Here is a 17,609-nt window from a genome sequence, read left to right on the forward strand (position 1 = left end):
GCTTTGACGAAATGGGCTCTTTCAATACATTTTCCACAAATACAAAAACAACAATCACTCGGGGTATGAAAAAATGGCCGCCACGGATATGACTTCATCAAGATGGTCACCTCCATGCCACTTCCGGCAAGATGGCCGCCGCGGATATGACCTCATCAAGATGGCTACCTCCATGCCACTTCCGTCAAGATGGTCGACAAGATGGTCGCCACGGATATGACCTCATCAAGATGGCAGCACCCACAGGGACTTCCGGCAAGATGGCCGACAAGATGGCCGCCACGGATATGTCCTCATCAAGATGGCCGCACCCACAGGGACTTCCGGCAAGATGGCCGCCCCCGTGCAACTTCCGGCGGCTGTGACGTCACGGCTCCCCTTCCGGCTCCCCAAATGGGGCATGAAAACAACATGCCTATACTACTGGCGCCATTATAGATAGGAACTTCTGTTTTTATATTTTCGTGTCTTTTCTTTCTCGACTTTCTATTTTTGTTTTTTTACCAACTTCATTTTTTTTTATTCTTTTATTGTTGTATTCATCATTTAAATACCTTCTGTAAAGGTAAAAGAAAGATATCTTAAGAAACGAGAGCGACAGGTGTGATTTATTTGGCAAGCTGTTTCTTGAACGATGTTGTAAAGACGGTCCATCAAGATGGGAACACCTTGGCTGCGTCGCATTGACAGTCTTAACTGGAGTTCAGACTGCGTTCAAGCGAAAAAAATTGTCATTAAAAAAATATTAGAAAAATTTTAAATCTTTACCATCCAATGTAAATCAATTGACTGCTACGTGTGGTGTGCTTTTAGAATCTTACTGATTCTGTCAACTTCTGTAGCCTGAGGGTTTCCAAGTTCCTGAAAGCTGACATTAGTCAAATTCAAATCAATGGAGGTTAAAATGGTGCAAGAAATATTATTTAGGTTGGTCACCACATCCATTTACCTGGCGACTTCACTAGATCGAAAAAAAATCAAACTCTCTCTTTACAGTGAGATTTTTTAGCCTCAATTTGATGAGCAGAACATGTAAATTAATTCTTGAGTGTTATAATTGCTTGAAATATCGACCGAGGAGGAAGGGTAAAGGTCGCAGCACGTGGCAATGCCAGGTAGAACTCATATGCTAACAGAATGAGCATTACCTGGCATTACCCTTTGTGGATTCAAATAAAATTGTATTGTAATGTTTTCATCTTATCTGAACTTTTGGTTTGAACAGACGACCTCAAGCATTACCTACCTGTGAGTGCAACCTCGGACATCAAAGGAAGTTTACATGCTGACTTCCCTTTGTAAGCTCGAGGGCAAGACACCTGGATTAGTATCCTGGAATACGTGTTTACTGTAAGACCTGCCTTAACTAGCGGACTGGCGTTGGACCCTTAATCCACAGTCAGCTTAATAATATTAGTGGTAGACGGACACAATTCGCAGATTTATCAGGTAGTGAGGATGTCAATATGGTATCTACTGAACGTTATACTATTGTCTAAATACAGAGGTGTGCATTATGTGTAATAATCACTGGCTGTGCTATATTGTTCATTGCTTAATCAACTAATCATTTACACATCTACCTGAAGATTATCGACAAGGTTCGATTTTACCATCAGGTGAACTAGACTGTAACCTTGTCCATAAAGACCGCCTTCTCAATATCAGAACCATATCTATCAAATAATGGCTTATAAAAACAACAAAGGTTTGTAAAAATGTAAAATAAAGATAGTCTAGGAAGAGTCTTAAAAGGCAGTTGATGTGCGTACTGTGATTTAGCTCCATCCGTGACTGAAGTTCTCCAGCACATTGACAATTTATTCTGAGTTGTGTTGTAAAGCAGGATATCGTGTAATGTGTTTGTGATGTGTTGTGTTAGCTTTTCAAAGCTCGACAGGTTCTGTGTGCCACGTTTGGTATACACTTTTGTTATACACATTTCAAAGATAAGATTTGAAATTCTATTGCAGTACACATCTTTTAAATACAACATCTAACATTTTCATGATAATTTCAGCACAATACAATATCAAAATTAATTCAAAGATTTTATTATTGCTCGACAGTACCATTTTAGCATATGCATTAAAGCGCAGGTTCACGGACAGACAGATTTTCCAAGAAAATCATGTTTCAGGCATTTTCTTCCCGCGGCGTGCAGTTGTGACAGAAGCGTTGCTTGGAGAAAGACTTGACATTCTCAGGTCTTGTTTGAAGAGGACAATAACAGAGCATGCAAAGCATTTTTTTAAATGTCTACAAAGGTCAGCCTGATCTATACTCCCCTCCATCATGTCTGATGTCATTGAAAGGGCAGACCGTCAACTCGACCTGAATATCATGATTGATATCATAGATAGAGTGCACAGTGCGACCAGCGGGTTAGAGATAAAAAAATATCTAAATTTTATTGCCTTGTTGCTGTTGACAACAAACCGTCGTTTCACTGGACCTCGAGGTCGGCCTGACAAATAAAGGCCTTGGTCTCTCCGCATTTGTTGTCGTTTAGAAGCAAGACTTTATTGTGCAAGACCTCAACACAGTCTTCGCTACTTAAATAATCGTCCGGCTGGCCTCTGGCCCAGAGAGTGGAATCGGTCCGCAAGGGGGAGCCATCGGTCCACAGGAAATGGCCTTCGGTCACAATGTCATCTGCTCCAACCCACCAACGGCCGCTCGAGTTTAGCTGTTGTCCTGCACAAAGCAATATAACGTCCATCTTTTATTCAGCCTTGGATTAATTTCTTCTCAGTATTTAAGCCTCACGACCCAAACTTATCGACAACAGTTTTTTAAGTGGGTTACAGGTAATTCTTATTTATTTTTTTTTTATTTATTTATTCTGCTGTTGCTGATTCTGCATAGCATAAAGCAAAAATACAATACATAAATATTTTACAAAACTTAAACAGCCATGTCGTAAATGTTTTTCAGTGACCTACTTTAACTTGGCAACAGTAGTCAAGATGTGGACCACTTACCGTTAGTGTCCATCAGCGACAACAAGGCCAAGCCGCCCTCCTCACTTGACTTCGGGTGAAAGAGATGAGCTCCATCATCTTCACAGCGCCTTCTGGCAGCCTGGTAGTCTAGACCGATTGTGTAGAACTTCAGACAATGCTTATGGTAAAGCACATAACCCTTCTCCACAGGACAGCCACCTGCACATAAAAAGTGACATTTGTATCAGACGATCACTTTTAATGAGTAGAATGATAGTTCAATAGAACTCTGAAGTTTCTTCTGTCGATGATAACAGTCTAATTCATAAAACAGAAGAGCGGCATACTCTGTTGTTACTATAACTTGTCTAATATTATAACTGTCTAATATTACGAAAAATGAAATAATACAAATGACAGATTGTGACACAACACTACAAATTCTCAGTAACACAGTTTTGAATATTAAACTCCCTAACCATACCTCCCTACCTTTGATGTTAAAACAAAACTTTTGAATTCAAAGACGAAGGAGATCATATCGGATAAGTTATAGAAGTTATAAAGACGCAAAAAGCAATCAATCCTCAAAAGTAAATCATCATTTGTCAATAAATAAACATTTTTTATTTTGCTTCTGTAAACAGCACGAGCTTTTCTGTCAGGGAAGGAGGAGCAAGAACTTTTCTCGCACTCACATTATTATCTCTATTTTTGAATTAAGGGAAATGAAAACAGATAAATATTTCAATCAAAGACAAAATCTAATATACTGCAAATGGAACTCGACTTTATACAACTCTAAAAGTCACAACGCTAAATATTTAATAGATAACTGACGGTAAAAACAACCCAAAGTTTGTACTCGGAAGCTGTATTTTTATCCTTCTGGTGCGTGAAATTAAGAGAAAAGCAGCCTAATAAACTAACAAACAAGCATTTCAAAATACTTTAAGCATACTTGCAGACACCTCAATGTCTTTCACGACATGCATTACTTGCTATAAAATATATAATCTATGCTACAATATGTATTGATATAAACTTTTCCAGTTTTTAATGGAAGTGTACCATAAGGTGGTTGCTCCAATATCCTTTTGCCAGCTGAAATTTCTGATAGTAGAGCTGCTTGAGTCTCGTTTGACGTGGTCACGTGAGTAGCTAAAGCGTTCTCAATGTCGGTAACTTTACTCCTCATCGTCGACATCTCACTACGAGTTTCTGTCTTGAGAACTGCCACATCTTCAGCGATGGCTGTCAAGTTGCTTATTAACTGACTACGATAGTCGCAATCTGTCAGCCTCGAGGCCGCCCACTTCGATATGCCTATGTCTACCTGTAACATCCGTTCATCTACCTGGGACATCCGGTTGTCAACCTGTGACATGCGGTCATCAACCTGTGACATTCGGTCATCAACCTTCGACATCCTGACGTCTACCTGTGACATTCGTTCATCTACCTTCGGTATCCGGTCTTCCATTTGCTGTTGTTTCAATAACACATTCTTTAGCGTGTCATTTATGTTCATCGTCTCTTTCTCAAACTGAAGGCGAAAGTCCTCGAAGACTTGATTAACCGCCGTCATCTCTTTTAGCCTTTGCAGTTGAAAATCGCTGAGGGTGTTCTTCGTGGAATTTAGTTCGTCTTGCACTTCTTTTAGGATTCTACTGATATTCCACAAATCTGCAATCTTTTCCTCTGTTGCGACTAATCGACCAATCAAAGCATCAAGCTGGTCACACTTAGCTTGGCGATGAACAAGGTGAGCCATTGCAGCCACACCACTTTCCCTGCAGTCGTGGGCTCTGCTGCTTCTCTCTAACTCCTCCACACGCTGAACCAGGCTGGAGAAATTCGCCACAGATACACCATCTTCACTAGAGGTCTCCAGATCCTTGTCTATCTGCACTTCGATCTGAGCCCATTGTCTGAGAGGAGACTGGTCGTCAAGACAACAGTAGCTGGGGTCCTGGCAGTCAAGCTGACAACTGTAGAGGCCAGGTCTGGCAACTTTCACTGGCAGGTCCAGTGTAAAGTGGTTGTCGGTGAATCCTGTACTCGCCAGCAGCTGTCCTACGGGATCCTAGAAAGAAATAAGAAGTTTTACACTAAAGAGAAGTGGTCGCTCTACGATTCTTGCTGGATTCTAGAAGACATAGAATTCTACAAATATTAGTTCGGACTTGTTAAATGTTTTCAAATTCTAAACTATGATGAAGTAACCATCATCGTAATAAATACCAAGATCAATGTTCTTCCTGTTCTTTAGGCTGGTCCTGTGTGTTTTGTTTCAATCAAACATCCCCTAAACATCTTAGTTAAGGTCGATCACAATATCTCTAATTACTTCCCTCATCACTCTTCTCTATTTTAATGCTACCACCGGGTTTATCCATAACATCTTGTAAGAGCTTTGCGTCCATGTCATCAGGTGTCTAACATACCTTCCATATGACGGAGACGGGAGGGAATCCCAAGAACGTGAAGACACCACATCTCAGACGAACCAACGTGACGTCAGACGTGTCGCTAACAACGACCAACTGATTGTTCGTAGTCTCGGGGGGCTCTGTAGACAGAATATTTGTTGACGTTTCATGTATCTGACCCTTGCTAATCTGCTAAACTAAACTAACAGAAATAATGAACTTATTTCGCCGGAGAAATAAAATCAAATTGCAAACAAAATAAGATTTGTATTCTATAGTTATAGAGGAATCATGTTGTTTATGTAAGAAAAAGGTAATCAAAACAAAATATCATTAATAAGTCTGATAACTCAACCAAGCGATAATATCTATCGTTCCTTGTCTTCACGTGACTGTAACCCTTTACCTCTAACCACCACCATCTTGCTCTTATCTACGGTGCTTCCATCAGAAAGTTTGACCTCCACGCGGTACAGTCCGAGGTCACCTGACGTCAGATTATTCAGCCTCACACTGGAGTTGTCGCCCACAAGCAGTCGCCCCTAAAAATAGTAAATAAGTTCAATTCCTGTCTGTAGTTTTTTTTTTTTTTTTTTTTTTACACAATTGTTGTATCAGTATATAATATTAGTGATTATAATCTAGAGACGCAGGTAAAGACCATTTTACCTGGAGGTCTGTCTTCGCCTGTACAGACGTGCTGGCCACCGACTCGCCATTGCGATACACAAAGACATGGGCAGTAACCTCAGGACTTGCTTCCATTAACACCAGGTGCTCTCCCTTACACTTAGTCAGGCCCTGAACTCTTGCATCTGTATCGGATGCGGCAGAAGCTACGACTGTCCATAGCAGGTTTGAGAACAGGCCACCTTGTAAAAGAAATCCAAATATTTGCTCACTGTCCTCAAATAAGAAAACTGTCTATCAATGCTTTAAAGAAATTTGACTTTACAGAAAATTTAATGATGATATGCGATAACAAGATTACTAAACAAACTCTTAACCATATGTCAAATTCTTTCTTAATGTGATAACTACAGGACTTACCCAAGATAAGAATGATGGTGACCTTGGTCATTATCATTTCCTTGGTCAAAGGTGAAAGCTTGAGATCCTAGAATATAATTAAAGCAAGAGTTGTGTATGTACACAGACATTGAACCTCAACGGTGTCATACTATCAATTACTGAAAGAAGTTAGAGAATTTTCTGTTATTAAAGCTACTTATCTGTCAAGTGTATCGAGAGAGGCTAGTGTTGATTTCCTACAAACAAAACAAACAAAACAAAAATGGGGGCGTAAACAGGTGATTTCCCTGCCACTGCCGTGCCAACTTCCTAGCTGCACTTAGGCAAGAAGCCAAACTTTCGGAATGTGAAGAAAAACTTTGGCCAAATTGTACAAACACGGCTTGCACGAGCAGGGCCGCCGAGAGCCAGCCCGGGCCCCGGGACAGACGACCTCTCCGGGCCCCTTGTACTTGTAATCGTAAATTATTTTCCCAGTATATAATGTATGTTTACAATTCGAATCTCAATATCTACACTCAAACTCAACTTCTGCATGTGTAATGCTTGGGTGTTCTGTCCTTAGACCTTTCTTTAAAAGAAAAAGAAAAAGAGAAGAAGAAAAAAAAATCCACTGACCAAGGCCGGGCCCCCTTGACAGCCGCGGGCCCGGGTACACCAGGCCCCCCTGTCCCCCCCTCTCGTCAGGCCTGTGCACGAGGCATAAATAACATTTTTCAGTGATAAGGAAGATGAGAGGAAATCCGCTGTTATCAAAGAGAAACAGGATGAATGAGCAGGACTGTTAGAGAACTGTTGAAAATTTAACACGCTCACATGAAGCTTGTGTTAGTGAATTCGTTATTTCTGTAGCTGTCTTCTCCAGCACCAGTCAGGCTGAAAGCTGTACTTACATACAGGCGCACGAGTATACAACCAATTACCATAGCCAGAACATGCAAACTTACCACACGCACTCTCTCTCTACCTCACTTACAAGATGGATCCCTTAACAAGCTGAAAAACTATCATTGTGTAAAACTACCTTCCCTTTGCTAAGATAACTTTTGGGTATTTTAGCTTTATACTTCCTTTCCAACAAACATAAATCAAATAAAACCACAATTTTGTACTTACTGTGTACTAGTGTACTGCGGTACACCATAAAATACTGCCAGACTATTCTCACGAGTTCTCTCGACTTAAATAGAAAAATATGATGCACTTCTCATTCTGATCACCGCCATCATGAGCTTTCCCACTAGCCTGTATTTGAAAACGAGGCTGCACCTGGCAGGCCGTGCTGCTTTCGTTTCTGATAATTCTTGTAAACATACATATCTTAGGTGTCAGTCCGACTTGAGTGTCTCCTCTCTGCCAGAAATATGTTTTCGCAAGTAGGGTAGCATGGAAACTGTGTAGTGCTATGTATGAGCACAGTGCTCCGAACACTAGTTCACACAATGTAAGTTCTTTTTAACACTCTTTCCTCCTTTCCCGTTTATTCCTACTTCCCTGCTTGTCTTCCTCTGCAGAATCACGATATTCTTAGTTCTTGTTGTCTGCTCCTTGTGTTTCCGTCAGCACTATTTATTCACTTTCCTCTGTTCCTTTAATGTTTTTGATCTGTAATTTCTTTTGAAACTGTTTAATTGCATTTAGAACTCCTGCGAACTGTAGAAAGTTAGTGGTCAAGTTGTGGAATTGTAGCTGAAACTCCTTGTATGTGAGATAGTCATCATTTTCTTTAAGTAAATGTCTAACTTTGTAGATATCTTCTCGTAGCCAATCACTAAAGTAAATTGTGTGGTTGCCTAAAACAATGTTTATGTTGTAGAAGAGACATTCTGCATTAAATTCATCAATAGCTGCGGGTGTACATTTTACATGTAATCTTCTAAAATGTTTCAAAACATCATGCCAAAAAGAGTTGTGTATTCTATTAATTAATTAATACATTCACAAATTCACTACCTAGAAAATGTAGTTTATCAAGTTCAGGATACAAGTATAGTGTAGATTCCTTTAATACTGCCTTCTTGTAGAAAAGTTTCTTTATCCAACTGATTTTCATTGCAGATAGGATTATTATTGTTGTTGTTGTTGCTGCTGCTGCTGCTGCTGCTGCTGTTGGTGCTGTTGCTGCTACTGCTGCTGCTGTTGTTGTTGTTGTTGTTGTTGTTGTTGTTGTTGTTGTTGTTGTTGTTGTTGTTCACCGTGGGGAAGTGTGTATGACTTTGTGAATGTAGGGATGGATGTTGTTCAGCATTTAAGGACGAGAAGTGACTCTAGTCATTATGGGACATCAACAGTAATGTTCAATTTAACGATCCAGTGGTATACACAAACTACGGATGAATGATTTCTTGATGCCCGACTTGGGAAGTTCTGCGAAGAGCATCTTAAAGTGAGGGATATGACAAGATTCAAGATTTTGTGTTGCTGTCTGCTTGTACCCTGCAATTAACAACGAGTCATTGTCTTGAAGGGGAGACCTAGCACATCATCAAATCAGCGGATTATTGTGTTATTGCTGTCATCACCGTATGTCGCTGTTCTCAGCTGCGACTGCTTGAGGACGACTGAAAAACTGCTCAATTATTGGATTAACGTATTATTACTACATATTAATACTAATATTGCAGACGATAGTCGATTTTCTAGTCTATCAGAGACACTGCATTTCTCTACTATGGTCCGGCCTGATGTATACCAAGTGTCTACAGAAACATGATCGTAGATGCCGTGTCTCTGTTTGTTTGTTTTTTTATATAGTACTGAGTTCACGAATCCACATGCTAAAAATAACCTGTAAATGTTCTCAAGTGTAAAATATGGTAAGGATTAATTTATCCATTAGTTACAAATTTGTCTGATCTGTCATTTGGAGTGCGATATTTGTATACAATATACGGCATCTACCTGTGACTGATATTTCTGTGACAAACAAGATATTACTACCAACAGTCTCACATCTACTGGCACGTCAGCTCTTACATTACAAGGAATAACATGACAATGGTGTGCTGAATGATTTTAATATTTTATTTCATTTCGTTATTTCGTCAAGTATTAGCATGCACAGCTCTCCCCCGTGTGCCAGGGTAAGAGCAAAAGAAAACTGAGAACAGCTGACTCAACATTACTAACGTACAGAGTGGACAGCACACTATTCGTCCTTCACTCTGTTTAGATGTCTACCTGACAAATATACTCCTGCTTCCACGTGCAGGGAAGGTCGTTGAACGCAATACCGCTCGAGAAGAAGACTTGGACACAGTCCTCATTGTTACGGTTGTCCGGCTGGCCGGTGCCCCAAAGTCCGGTCTCTTTAAACAGAGGGCTGCGGTCGCTCCACAGGAAGTGTCCCTCCACTTCAATGTCATTTGCTCCAATCCATACACCTGCTGGTATATCTTGGAGCACTTTACCTGAGCACAAAGAATGATTTCCTTCTTTTAAAGAATATTTCATCTAAATGTCTACCTTACATTTTAATGCTATCTACTGTTGATTTTAAGGAGTTTCCTGGTTTGAAAAGTGCTCTGTAATATATTTAATGAATGAATACTTCATACGACGAAAAAACTCCAGTTTCAATGCACTACATGTTTCATTAAGAAACACAAAATCTACAATAACATTCTTTTTTTTTTAATTACAATAATGTTTCGTTTTGGGTTTTTTTTAAACATTTATCTTCCATTAACACCATACATATTAAACAATTCATACCCGTTGCAATATAACAAAAATGTATAATAATATGACAAACAGATGATGTAATACATGTCAAAATATATGTATGTCTTATTACTGTTTAAATTCTAGTCAATGAGTTGCATATAAGGTAGCCTCTGCTTTACAATTTTTTATTCTTTCATTTCCGAGCGTGCAAGAAAAATTTCAAGTTTATGTCTATGCTGAAGTATATGCTGACGAAAACAGTCCAGTTTCAATGCTCTACCTGTGTGAAAAACGAGACATGAAACAAAGTGGAATCTTTACCACGAAGAAATAAGATCAGTGGTCGACAAAGCTGCGGATGGAAAAAAGGAAATGTTATAACTTTGAGATGATCGAAACCCTAAATTGTACACATTCTTAGGTGGTCACATATTCATTTAAATAAAATTCATTTAGATATCCAACTGATTTGCAAGTAACAACTCTCTTTTTATATATGTGTGTGTGAGAGAGAGAGGGAGAGAGAGAGACTAAGGCAGTTTCTTCCCGTTTTCTATCTAACTCAAACAATAAAATGTGTGTGTCTATATATATTTTATAACTTGCTTTCGTCTGGACTAGTCAGAGTATTAATGTCCCTTATTTGTGTTTCATTAAGAAACACGAAAACTGCAATAACATGCTTTTATCAAAATTACAATAATGTTTTGTGTTGGTTTTTTTTAACGTTTATTTTCCATTAACACATTACACACTTAAACAATTCATACCCGTTGCAATATAACAAAAATGTATAATAATATGACAAACAGATGAGGTAATACATGTCAAAATATATGTATGTCTTATCACTGTTTAAATTCTAATTAATGAGTTGCATATAAGGTAGCCACTGCTTTACAATTTTTTCTTCTTTTATTTCCGTGCACGAAAAATTAAAAATTTCAAGTTTATATCTATGCTGAAGTATCCGAATGAATTGTTGCAACCATGGGTTGGTCACAAACGTCATCCTACTCTAGACCCATATTAAATAAAATTATTTTTGTCACCAGTATTCAATGCAGTACTCTTATTTGAAGGCATTTCAATTTAATATATTTGACATTTGCTAATTTTCCGAAGATAATGTGACAACATTTCTATTTAGTCTGTTATCCCGTTTTGGACAGCAGTTAGGTACATGTATATTGTCATAATAATGGGAACATTTGTCATAATACAATCTTGCATCTTTTTGTCTAGATTAAATTACACTAAGAGTTTTACTTTTATCGTAGGCAAGCGATGCTGGTTCACTTATATTCTCTCTGTCTGGATGTATGTATTCCTTTATGGCCTTTATGCAACCATTCAAAGAGACAAAGTTAATGTTTACATCATATATACTTTTAAAATCATGGCGTGATAGGAAATTTCCTTTCATCTAGTAAGTGTATAATTAAATATATCCATTTGTCTACCAAACCTCTACACAGAAATGGTTTATTCCCAATCTTAATTTTGTTGTTACAAAGGATGAGCTCTGATGTAATTTCTTCAATTTTTTCACATACAGCACTTTCTCCAAGTATCTTGTACATTTTAAGAACATCCGTCCAGAAACTATTCACATTTACAAAAGAGGTTTTTTAGGTAAGTTGGCATTTTATGTGAAGACATATTTTTTTTCCATTTACGGTTTCTTTATGTTCCACAAACGTGATAGTGTTAAAGCATTCATACAAGTTCTAAGATCACTTATGTCATTCACTACCATTATACATGTTTTTCTCAATTTTTTTCCATCCAACACAAACTGAACTATAAATTTCTGAATGTTATTAGCAATATGGTCTGGAGGGTTTGGCAGCAATCGCCACAAATGTATTCATTTTGACAAGATGAACGACTTGAGTATTGCTACTCTTCCTAATAGAGTTAACTGTCGCTGTAGCCAAATCTTGAACTGTGTTCTAATTTCGGCAAGGTTGCTATCATAATTTAATTTTATACATGCTTTTAGACATTTAGTAATTAAAATACCAAGAATTTTGAATTTTTCTGGGTTCCATTGCATCTTTAAGTTGGGTGCGTACTAAGCTGATGAATTTGCTCTACTTCCCATCCATATCGCACTTGATTTTTCAGTGTTCACAACTAAACCATATATTGTTCAAACGATTTTTAATGTATTCGTTGATTCCTCAAAAGACTATCAACCTCCAAAACGTTCGGTAGCTGGGAGTAATATTTGCCTCCATGACCATATTTGAGAGTAAAACTGAAATAAGATAAAGTTTAATCTACTTTATTAAAATGGTCTTTACCTACACCAAGTATATCTCACTGCTTCTAGGTTAGTTCATGTCATATATCTACTAGATCCAAGCTTGTCATCATCTTATCAACTTGTTCTTGCCCTTTAGCATTATTTTTATGTTTGCAATTATGATAATGAACTTGAAAGTTTAAAACAATATTTAAAACAATATTCCAGTCTTCTCCAATAACATTATTTTCTACCTTCTACATTCTTCTAACTGTGAATAAAATTTTGGATCTTTCTTATTTGGTTGTTGTACACTACCAGCTAAAAGCTCTTTCTCTAATGTTTTTATCACTGCAATCATATCATTTCCTCCATTATCTTTGTCAAAAATGAGATCGACATGTTTGACTGATGATGTCTGCTGTCTCTCGCTTTCATCTCCTTTTTCCTTCCAATTTTCCAGTTTTCTGCCAGGACCTGCTCTAAAAACGTTTGCTAGTTTTTCTTTAAGTAAATAAATTCAGTTACTTTACACCGAGGTACATACCTATCCAACCTCTGCCATGACCATCGCGTACCCGCGAAATTACAATCATGTTATATATGAACGTATCTACCAGAAATCAAAGGAAAATACTGGAAAATTGAACCGGAAACACCAGAAGTGCGCGAGTCTTTTAAATGCGAATGTGGATACATAATTGATGATAATTTAGTTTGTATATGATTTATGTAAAAAGCGCACTGAGCAAATTTCTGGAAAGATCCGATACAAACCATATTATTATCATCATCATCATCATCATCATCATCTCAAGGTCAGAACGTACTTAATATTCGATTTACCATTTTTCGTACTGAACCTTATTCGTAATGCAGATGACAGTAACATTTGTATCAACTTACCCATCGTGTCCAACAGATACGCGAAAGCCGGGACATCATGCACACGTGACTTCAAGTCAAAGAGATGAGCTCCATCAGTTTGACAGCGCATGTTGGCAGTCTGGTAGTCTTGCTTGACAGGGTACATCTTCAGACAATGATTGTCATAAAGCACGTAACCTCTCTCCACAGGACAGCCACCTGCACAAACAAGTTTACATCGCAAGAGGAACTGACCTTTACATTAGCGACCATCAGCATTGTAAGTGTAAGTAGTGTGTACTGGTGTAGTCACTGTCAATTTTTGTCTGTTGAATGATCTCCGTGCGACACGTAACAAGGATTGGCACTACGAGGACAATACACAGAGACAGGCTGATGTTGTATATGTTGTAAGTGTGTAAGGTTGGATGATGGCTATAGCAGCACTGTAGCATTTGGAAATACGGAGAGCACGGGTGGTACTGGGACCGCTTTTAGACGGGCCTGATTTCGTATATAATATATTTTAATTTTAAGCCCCAGCTTTCCGGATGGAAGTTGTTTCGAAAATATCCTAAATGACCTACTAAATTCCTAGCTCTCAGGCGTGACTCACCGTCACCTGTTTCTGAGATGAGTTTACAGGTTGATAGCATGGTCCACAAAAAGCAGTCCACGCTATTGGTGTATAGCCAACGTCACGTAAAACGTTAGTGAAGCAATTCAGTGAAGTGTGACGTTTTAACAAGAATACAAGAATAACTCTAATCTCTCCTAGTCACTGGGGGAAGGGGCAAGGAATAAACTAAACTATTGTTGTTGACTATACCAATAAAACTTTTTATAAATAGTATCATCATCCTTCTTCTGGTATATCACAATAATCGAACATCTTAAATTCAGACAGTTGCTGAAGTCTTAAAATAAATCTAAGAGAGTTGAAAAAGCAACACAATGATATTCTTGGCTTCTGGACATACGAGAGTGACAGTATTACTTGACGAAGTCTTGTAGGAATCTCTTAATACTTTAACATTTTCACATACTTTCAACAAATTTCTTTGGAAGATATATAAATATAATATATAAAGCCTTGTTTACTGCTGAATGTTTAGTGCTTAACCACTCTTCAGCACAGCATGGCCCTCCCCCACGTCCACGTCCTTGGTCTTCTCTGATAAACTTCGGAGTGATGGGCAGTGAGGCGAGGAAGAGAGTTTCTGATGACAGGAGAGCAGAAGAGCAGACTTTCTGCTCCACAGTTGAGTGCAGTAACCGTCAGTAATCATGAAGAGACATAAACCTTTTTAAACATGTATTATGTCTACTTCTGTCACTGTTAATGTAGGCTTAATGTAAATCGTAAACACACATAAACCTCTTTAAACACATATTATTTCTACTTTGGTCACGTTAAAGCAGGTTTACCGTAGGGAGCTCCAACTTTCGCATGACTCGAACGGACGAAAGCCCTGTTTCCCTTAATAGCCGCGACCTCTTTTGGCAAGCTTTTACCAGTCACTCCTAAGTAAACAGAATAACTTACTGTTACCTGCTAAACAACTCTACATTGTCGATGTTCACAACATCAAAGACATGAAGCTTTTCCTTTCACCTTCTGGAAATCAGGTTGCGCCTGACAGGCAGAGTTGCTTTCTTTCCTGCGACTTTTCTATTTTCTTTTGCAACGTCTCTGTTTCTTCGTACCCATACTTTTCTTAAGCTAAAGTTGCATTTTGGTTCCTCTCAATTTCCGCAGTTTTTGTTTATTGCAGATTGTTTTTTTTAATGGTTACATTTTCATCTATTACATAGATGTTAGATTATTTCATACTGCTCGTTCTTTGTTTCTATTTGGTAAAACTTAGTCTGTGAATCTAAATCTTTATCTAATATTGTGTACAAACTGTAATATAGATTGTTTCAAGATAGGCTAAGTGATACAGTGCTGTGAAATTAGACACGAGGTTTCATACTATTTATTTTATATAAATATATTTATACATTTTTTGTTAAAAATAAACTTGTTACTGCTGTGATCAGCAAGACTGAATTTGTAATTCTCTTTGATCCTTTACCTGCTCATGACAAATATTTTACATACTATGTATTTAAAACATATATTATAATCATAATTTTTACTTATTTTGTCATGATAATTCTAGTTGTTGCCAAGGCAACAACGCCAGCGATGCTTTTCTTATAAACTGATCATAAATGAAGTTTTTTAGTATAAAAAAAGTGATAAGAAAAAGAACTTGCCTAAGGTGACAATCACAGCAAAGGTCACAGCTAGTCGTGTCACGAATGTGAGACGAGGTGATCGTGAGGTGGCCTGAGAAAAAAATAATAAGTACACAGACGATGGTATTCGATTGAGTAGACTAATAAGCAAGACCCGAAAGACAAAACTAATCCCATTTTTCTATACACTGATGGAGGATAAAATTTAAGGCTTCAGTATGAACGTGTAGAAGATAAAACATGATTCGCAAACAAAAGAATTTGTAAATAATAATCATGAAACGTAAATTCTGCTAGATTGTCACGACACCGCTAAGTGTCTCTCGCTCACTCCCTTTCGTCACACTTGCGGCGTTACAGAAATACGCGTGCTTTCACACAAATATAATGATTTGCCTAAAGGAGTCTGCCTATTTTTATAAAACAAAACAAAATAACGTATTTTACAAAAATGCATGCTACGATCTAAAACCTTTCTTGAAACTGATATTCCTGTATACACAATTTAAGAGCAGTCCAACTTTTGTACGCTTCACTCTTTTCAGCGATGTCTACGCAGAAGTTATTATCCAATTGCTCCCCATACAGATAATCGAGTTCGAAACTTGGAATTATAAGATCCTTAGTTGAAATGTTCCTCAATGTATTTCAACGGCTACAGACGTAACGGCTAGACGTTCACACGTCATTTTCTGACGTTACGACTGACAGCAAAGCGTTTTTCTACAAATAAATACTGGCACAACGTCTCGGCATTGGCCCTTGAACTCATACAAATATTAGGATTTAAGTGTCTGGGCACGTGCCCTTAGTCCTCTCACATCGACTAGATCTGTGACATTGATACTATCACTTGATTGTAACGGTTTGGTTAAGCTTTAATTTAATATTCATAAAAGGATAGCGCGCCTCAGAAAAGTACCAAGATTTATACAAAATTTAAATAAGTAGTGTATAAATAATATAAATAATAATCTACATAAACTCTTACCATCTGAACACGTCTGTATTTCTCGTTGTGTTTACGGAGTTCGTAGAGGAGAGACTGTTAAGAATAGGTATGCAACGATTATTGCCCTTATCAGTGTGTGAGTGTGGTTGCAGCGTCGTGGTTTGGCGTCAGAACCTGACGACGTCATATTATGACGCAATGTTAGATTGTACGTATGGAGAAAAGATTTTGGAAGACAGCAGACGGCTGAGGGAAGGGACTAGAGGCGGACGCAGTGGGCGGAGATTTCGCTTCGGAACTTGTGTGTTGTTCCCAAAACAATTTATTCGTGAATATCAGCCAGGTGTTGCCGAGACAGCACTTTCAATGTATGGACAGGGATAGGGAGGATTGTACCAGGAGGTTTCTTTTTTTCTCAGACAATTACTCCAGGCAGTGTGGCTGTGAAAGTAGGAATTTAGAGAACTATTCAAAAAAAACAATTGTCCAATTTGATTTAAATGCCGCCGCGTGAAAGACATTCATACTGTATATAATTCGCAATAATGTGTATGTTTAATGTTTAATGTTGTATTATAAAAATGTCGTTGCCCACGTCAAATCTATGTGATATATGAGCGAAAGAACACGTGTGGGGACGTGTGTACACAGTGAATTCGAGTGGTGTGAAATTGTGAATTGAACGCGTCCCTGACAGAGACCTTGGACTGTCTGAACACAGGGCGGCATCAGCAATATATACTCTCGTCCACACTCCCACCTGGCATCGGGTGTAAATAATTTCTGAGAGAAGATAAGTCAGTTACAACTGGTATCCATGTGACGAGAGGCGTGGTCTGACATGAACACGCCCTGTCATCAATATTTTATACCAAAGCTTTTCGGCGATGTTTGTGGCCGTTGACAGTTCTACAAAGTTACAACGCTTGACTGATCCTTGTCATATTTGGAATACCAAATATTGGAATTTTTGGAATACCAATATGCCAGGAATACTCCATTCCTTTCCAAGAAAGTCTTAAACTTTATAGGCGTATCTACAACAAATAGCACATTCTGATAATGCGATCATTTGATACAGTTGCATGACTTTTATTAATGTTACAACAAAAAATAAGTTGGGTCAAACTAGTACAGTGCAGTTAGAAGATTAGAGGTGTTCTCACACAAAACCATTCTCTGCATTGACTATCTGAATAAGGCAATGTGTGCATTATTTT

General features: G+C 38.2%; 2 protein-coding genes across 4 annotated transcripts; both read right to left on the minus strand.

The window, feature by feature from the left end:
• Window positions 1–2,066: 2,066 nt before the first annotated feature.
• Window positions 2,067–7,673, minus strand: LOC112561198 (C-type lectin domain family 4 member F-like). 3 transcript variants are annotated; one of them, XM_025233529.1, is made up of 9 exons: window positions 7,526–7,668; window positions 7,028–7,098; window positions 6,428–6,494; window positions 6,047–6,249; window positions 5,784–5,919; window positions 5,393–5,517; window positions 4,017–5,031; window positions 2,985–3,164; window positions 2,067–2,697 (listed from the first exon to the last, which is right to left on the minus strand). In XM_025233529.1, the coding sequence occupies exons 1-9, from the start codon at window positions 7,551–7,553 to the stop codon at window positions 2,447–2,449; spliced, it is 2,076 nt and encodes a 691-aa protein (XP_025089314.1). In that variant the 5' UTR covers window positions 7,554–7,668; the 3' UTR covers window positions 2,067–2,446. The 3 variants fall into 3 exon arrangements, with proteins under 3 accessions (XP_025089314.1, XP_025089316.1, XP_025089315.1); XM_025233531.1 differs by lacking the exon at window positions 7,028–7,098 and having other exon boundaries at window positions 6,047–6,219; window positions 7,526–7,673; XM_025233530.1 differs by lacking the exon at window positions 7,028–7,098 and having other exon boundaries at window positions 7,526–7,673.
• A 1,739-nt stretch (window positions 7,674–9,412) lies between these two features.
• On the minus strand, window positions 9,413–16,535 carry LOC112561209 (C-type lectin mannose-binding isoform-like). Its single transcript, XM_025233551.1, has 5 exons — window positions 16,429–16,535; window positions 15,456–15,528; window positions 14,622–14,717; window positions 13,233–13,412; window positions 9,413–9,819 (listed from the first exon to the last, which is right to left on the minus strand). Exons 1-5 carry the CDS (start codon window positions 16,429–16,431, stop codon window positions 9,578–9,580), a joined length of 594 nt encoding a protein of 197 aa, XP_025089336.1. The 5' UTR covers window positions 16,432–16,535; the 3' UTR covers window positions 9,413–9,577.
• Between the last annotated feature and the right edge of the window lie 1,074 nt (window positions 16,536–17,609).

The sequence above is a fragment of the Pomacea canaliculata genome, linkage group LG4 (genome assembly GCF_003073045.1).
Source record: "Pomacea canaliculata isolate SZHN2017 linkage group LG4, ASM307304v1, whole genome shotgun sequence".
Taxonomy (NCBI): domain Eukaryota; kingdom Metazoa; phylum Mollusca; class Gastropoda; order Architaenioglossa; family Ampullariidae; genus Pomacea; species Pomacea canaliculata.

Bases quoted from the DNA above. Each gene is read 5' to 3' on its own strand.
- LOC112561198 (XM_025233529.1), bottom strand. From the start codon at position 7,553: ATGGTGTACCGCAGTACACTAGTACACA. The intron at 5,032-5,392 runs GTATGTTAGACA...ATTTCTTTCTAG, and splicing joins CCGTCTCCGTCATATGGAAG to GATCCCGTAGGACAGCTGCT. The intron at 2,698-2,984 runs GTAAGTGGTCCA...TGCTTTGTGCAG, and splicing joins GTCGCTGATGGACACTAACG to GACAACAGCTAAACTCGAGC.
- LOC112561209 (XM_025233551.1), bottom strand. The intron at 13,413-14,621 runs GTAAACCTGCTT...TTGTTTGTGCAG, and splicing joins GAAAGTTGGAGCTCCCTACG to GTGGCTGTCCTGTGGAGAGA. The intron at 9,820-13,232 runs GTAAGTTGATAC...CTTTGTGCTCAG, and splicing joins GTATCTGTTGGACACGATGG to GTAAAGTGCTCCAAGATATA.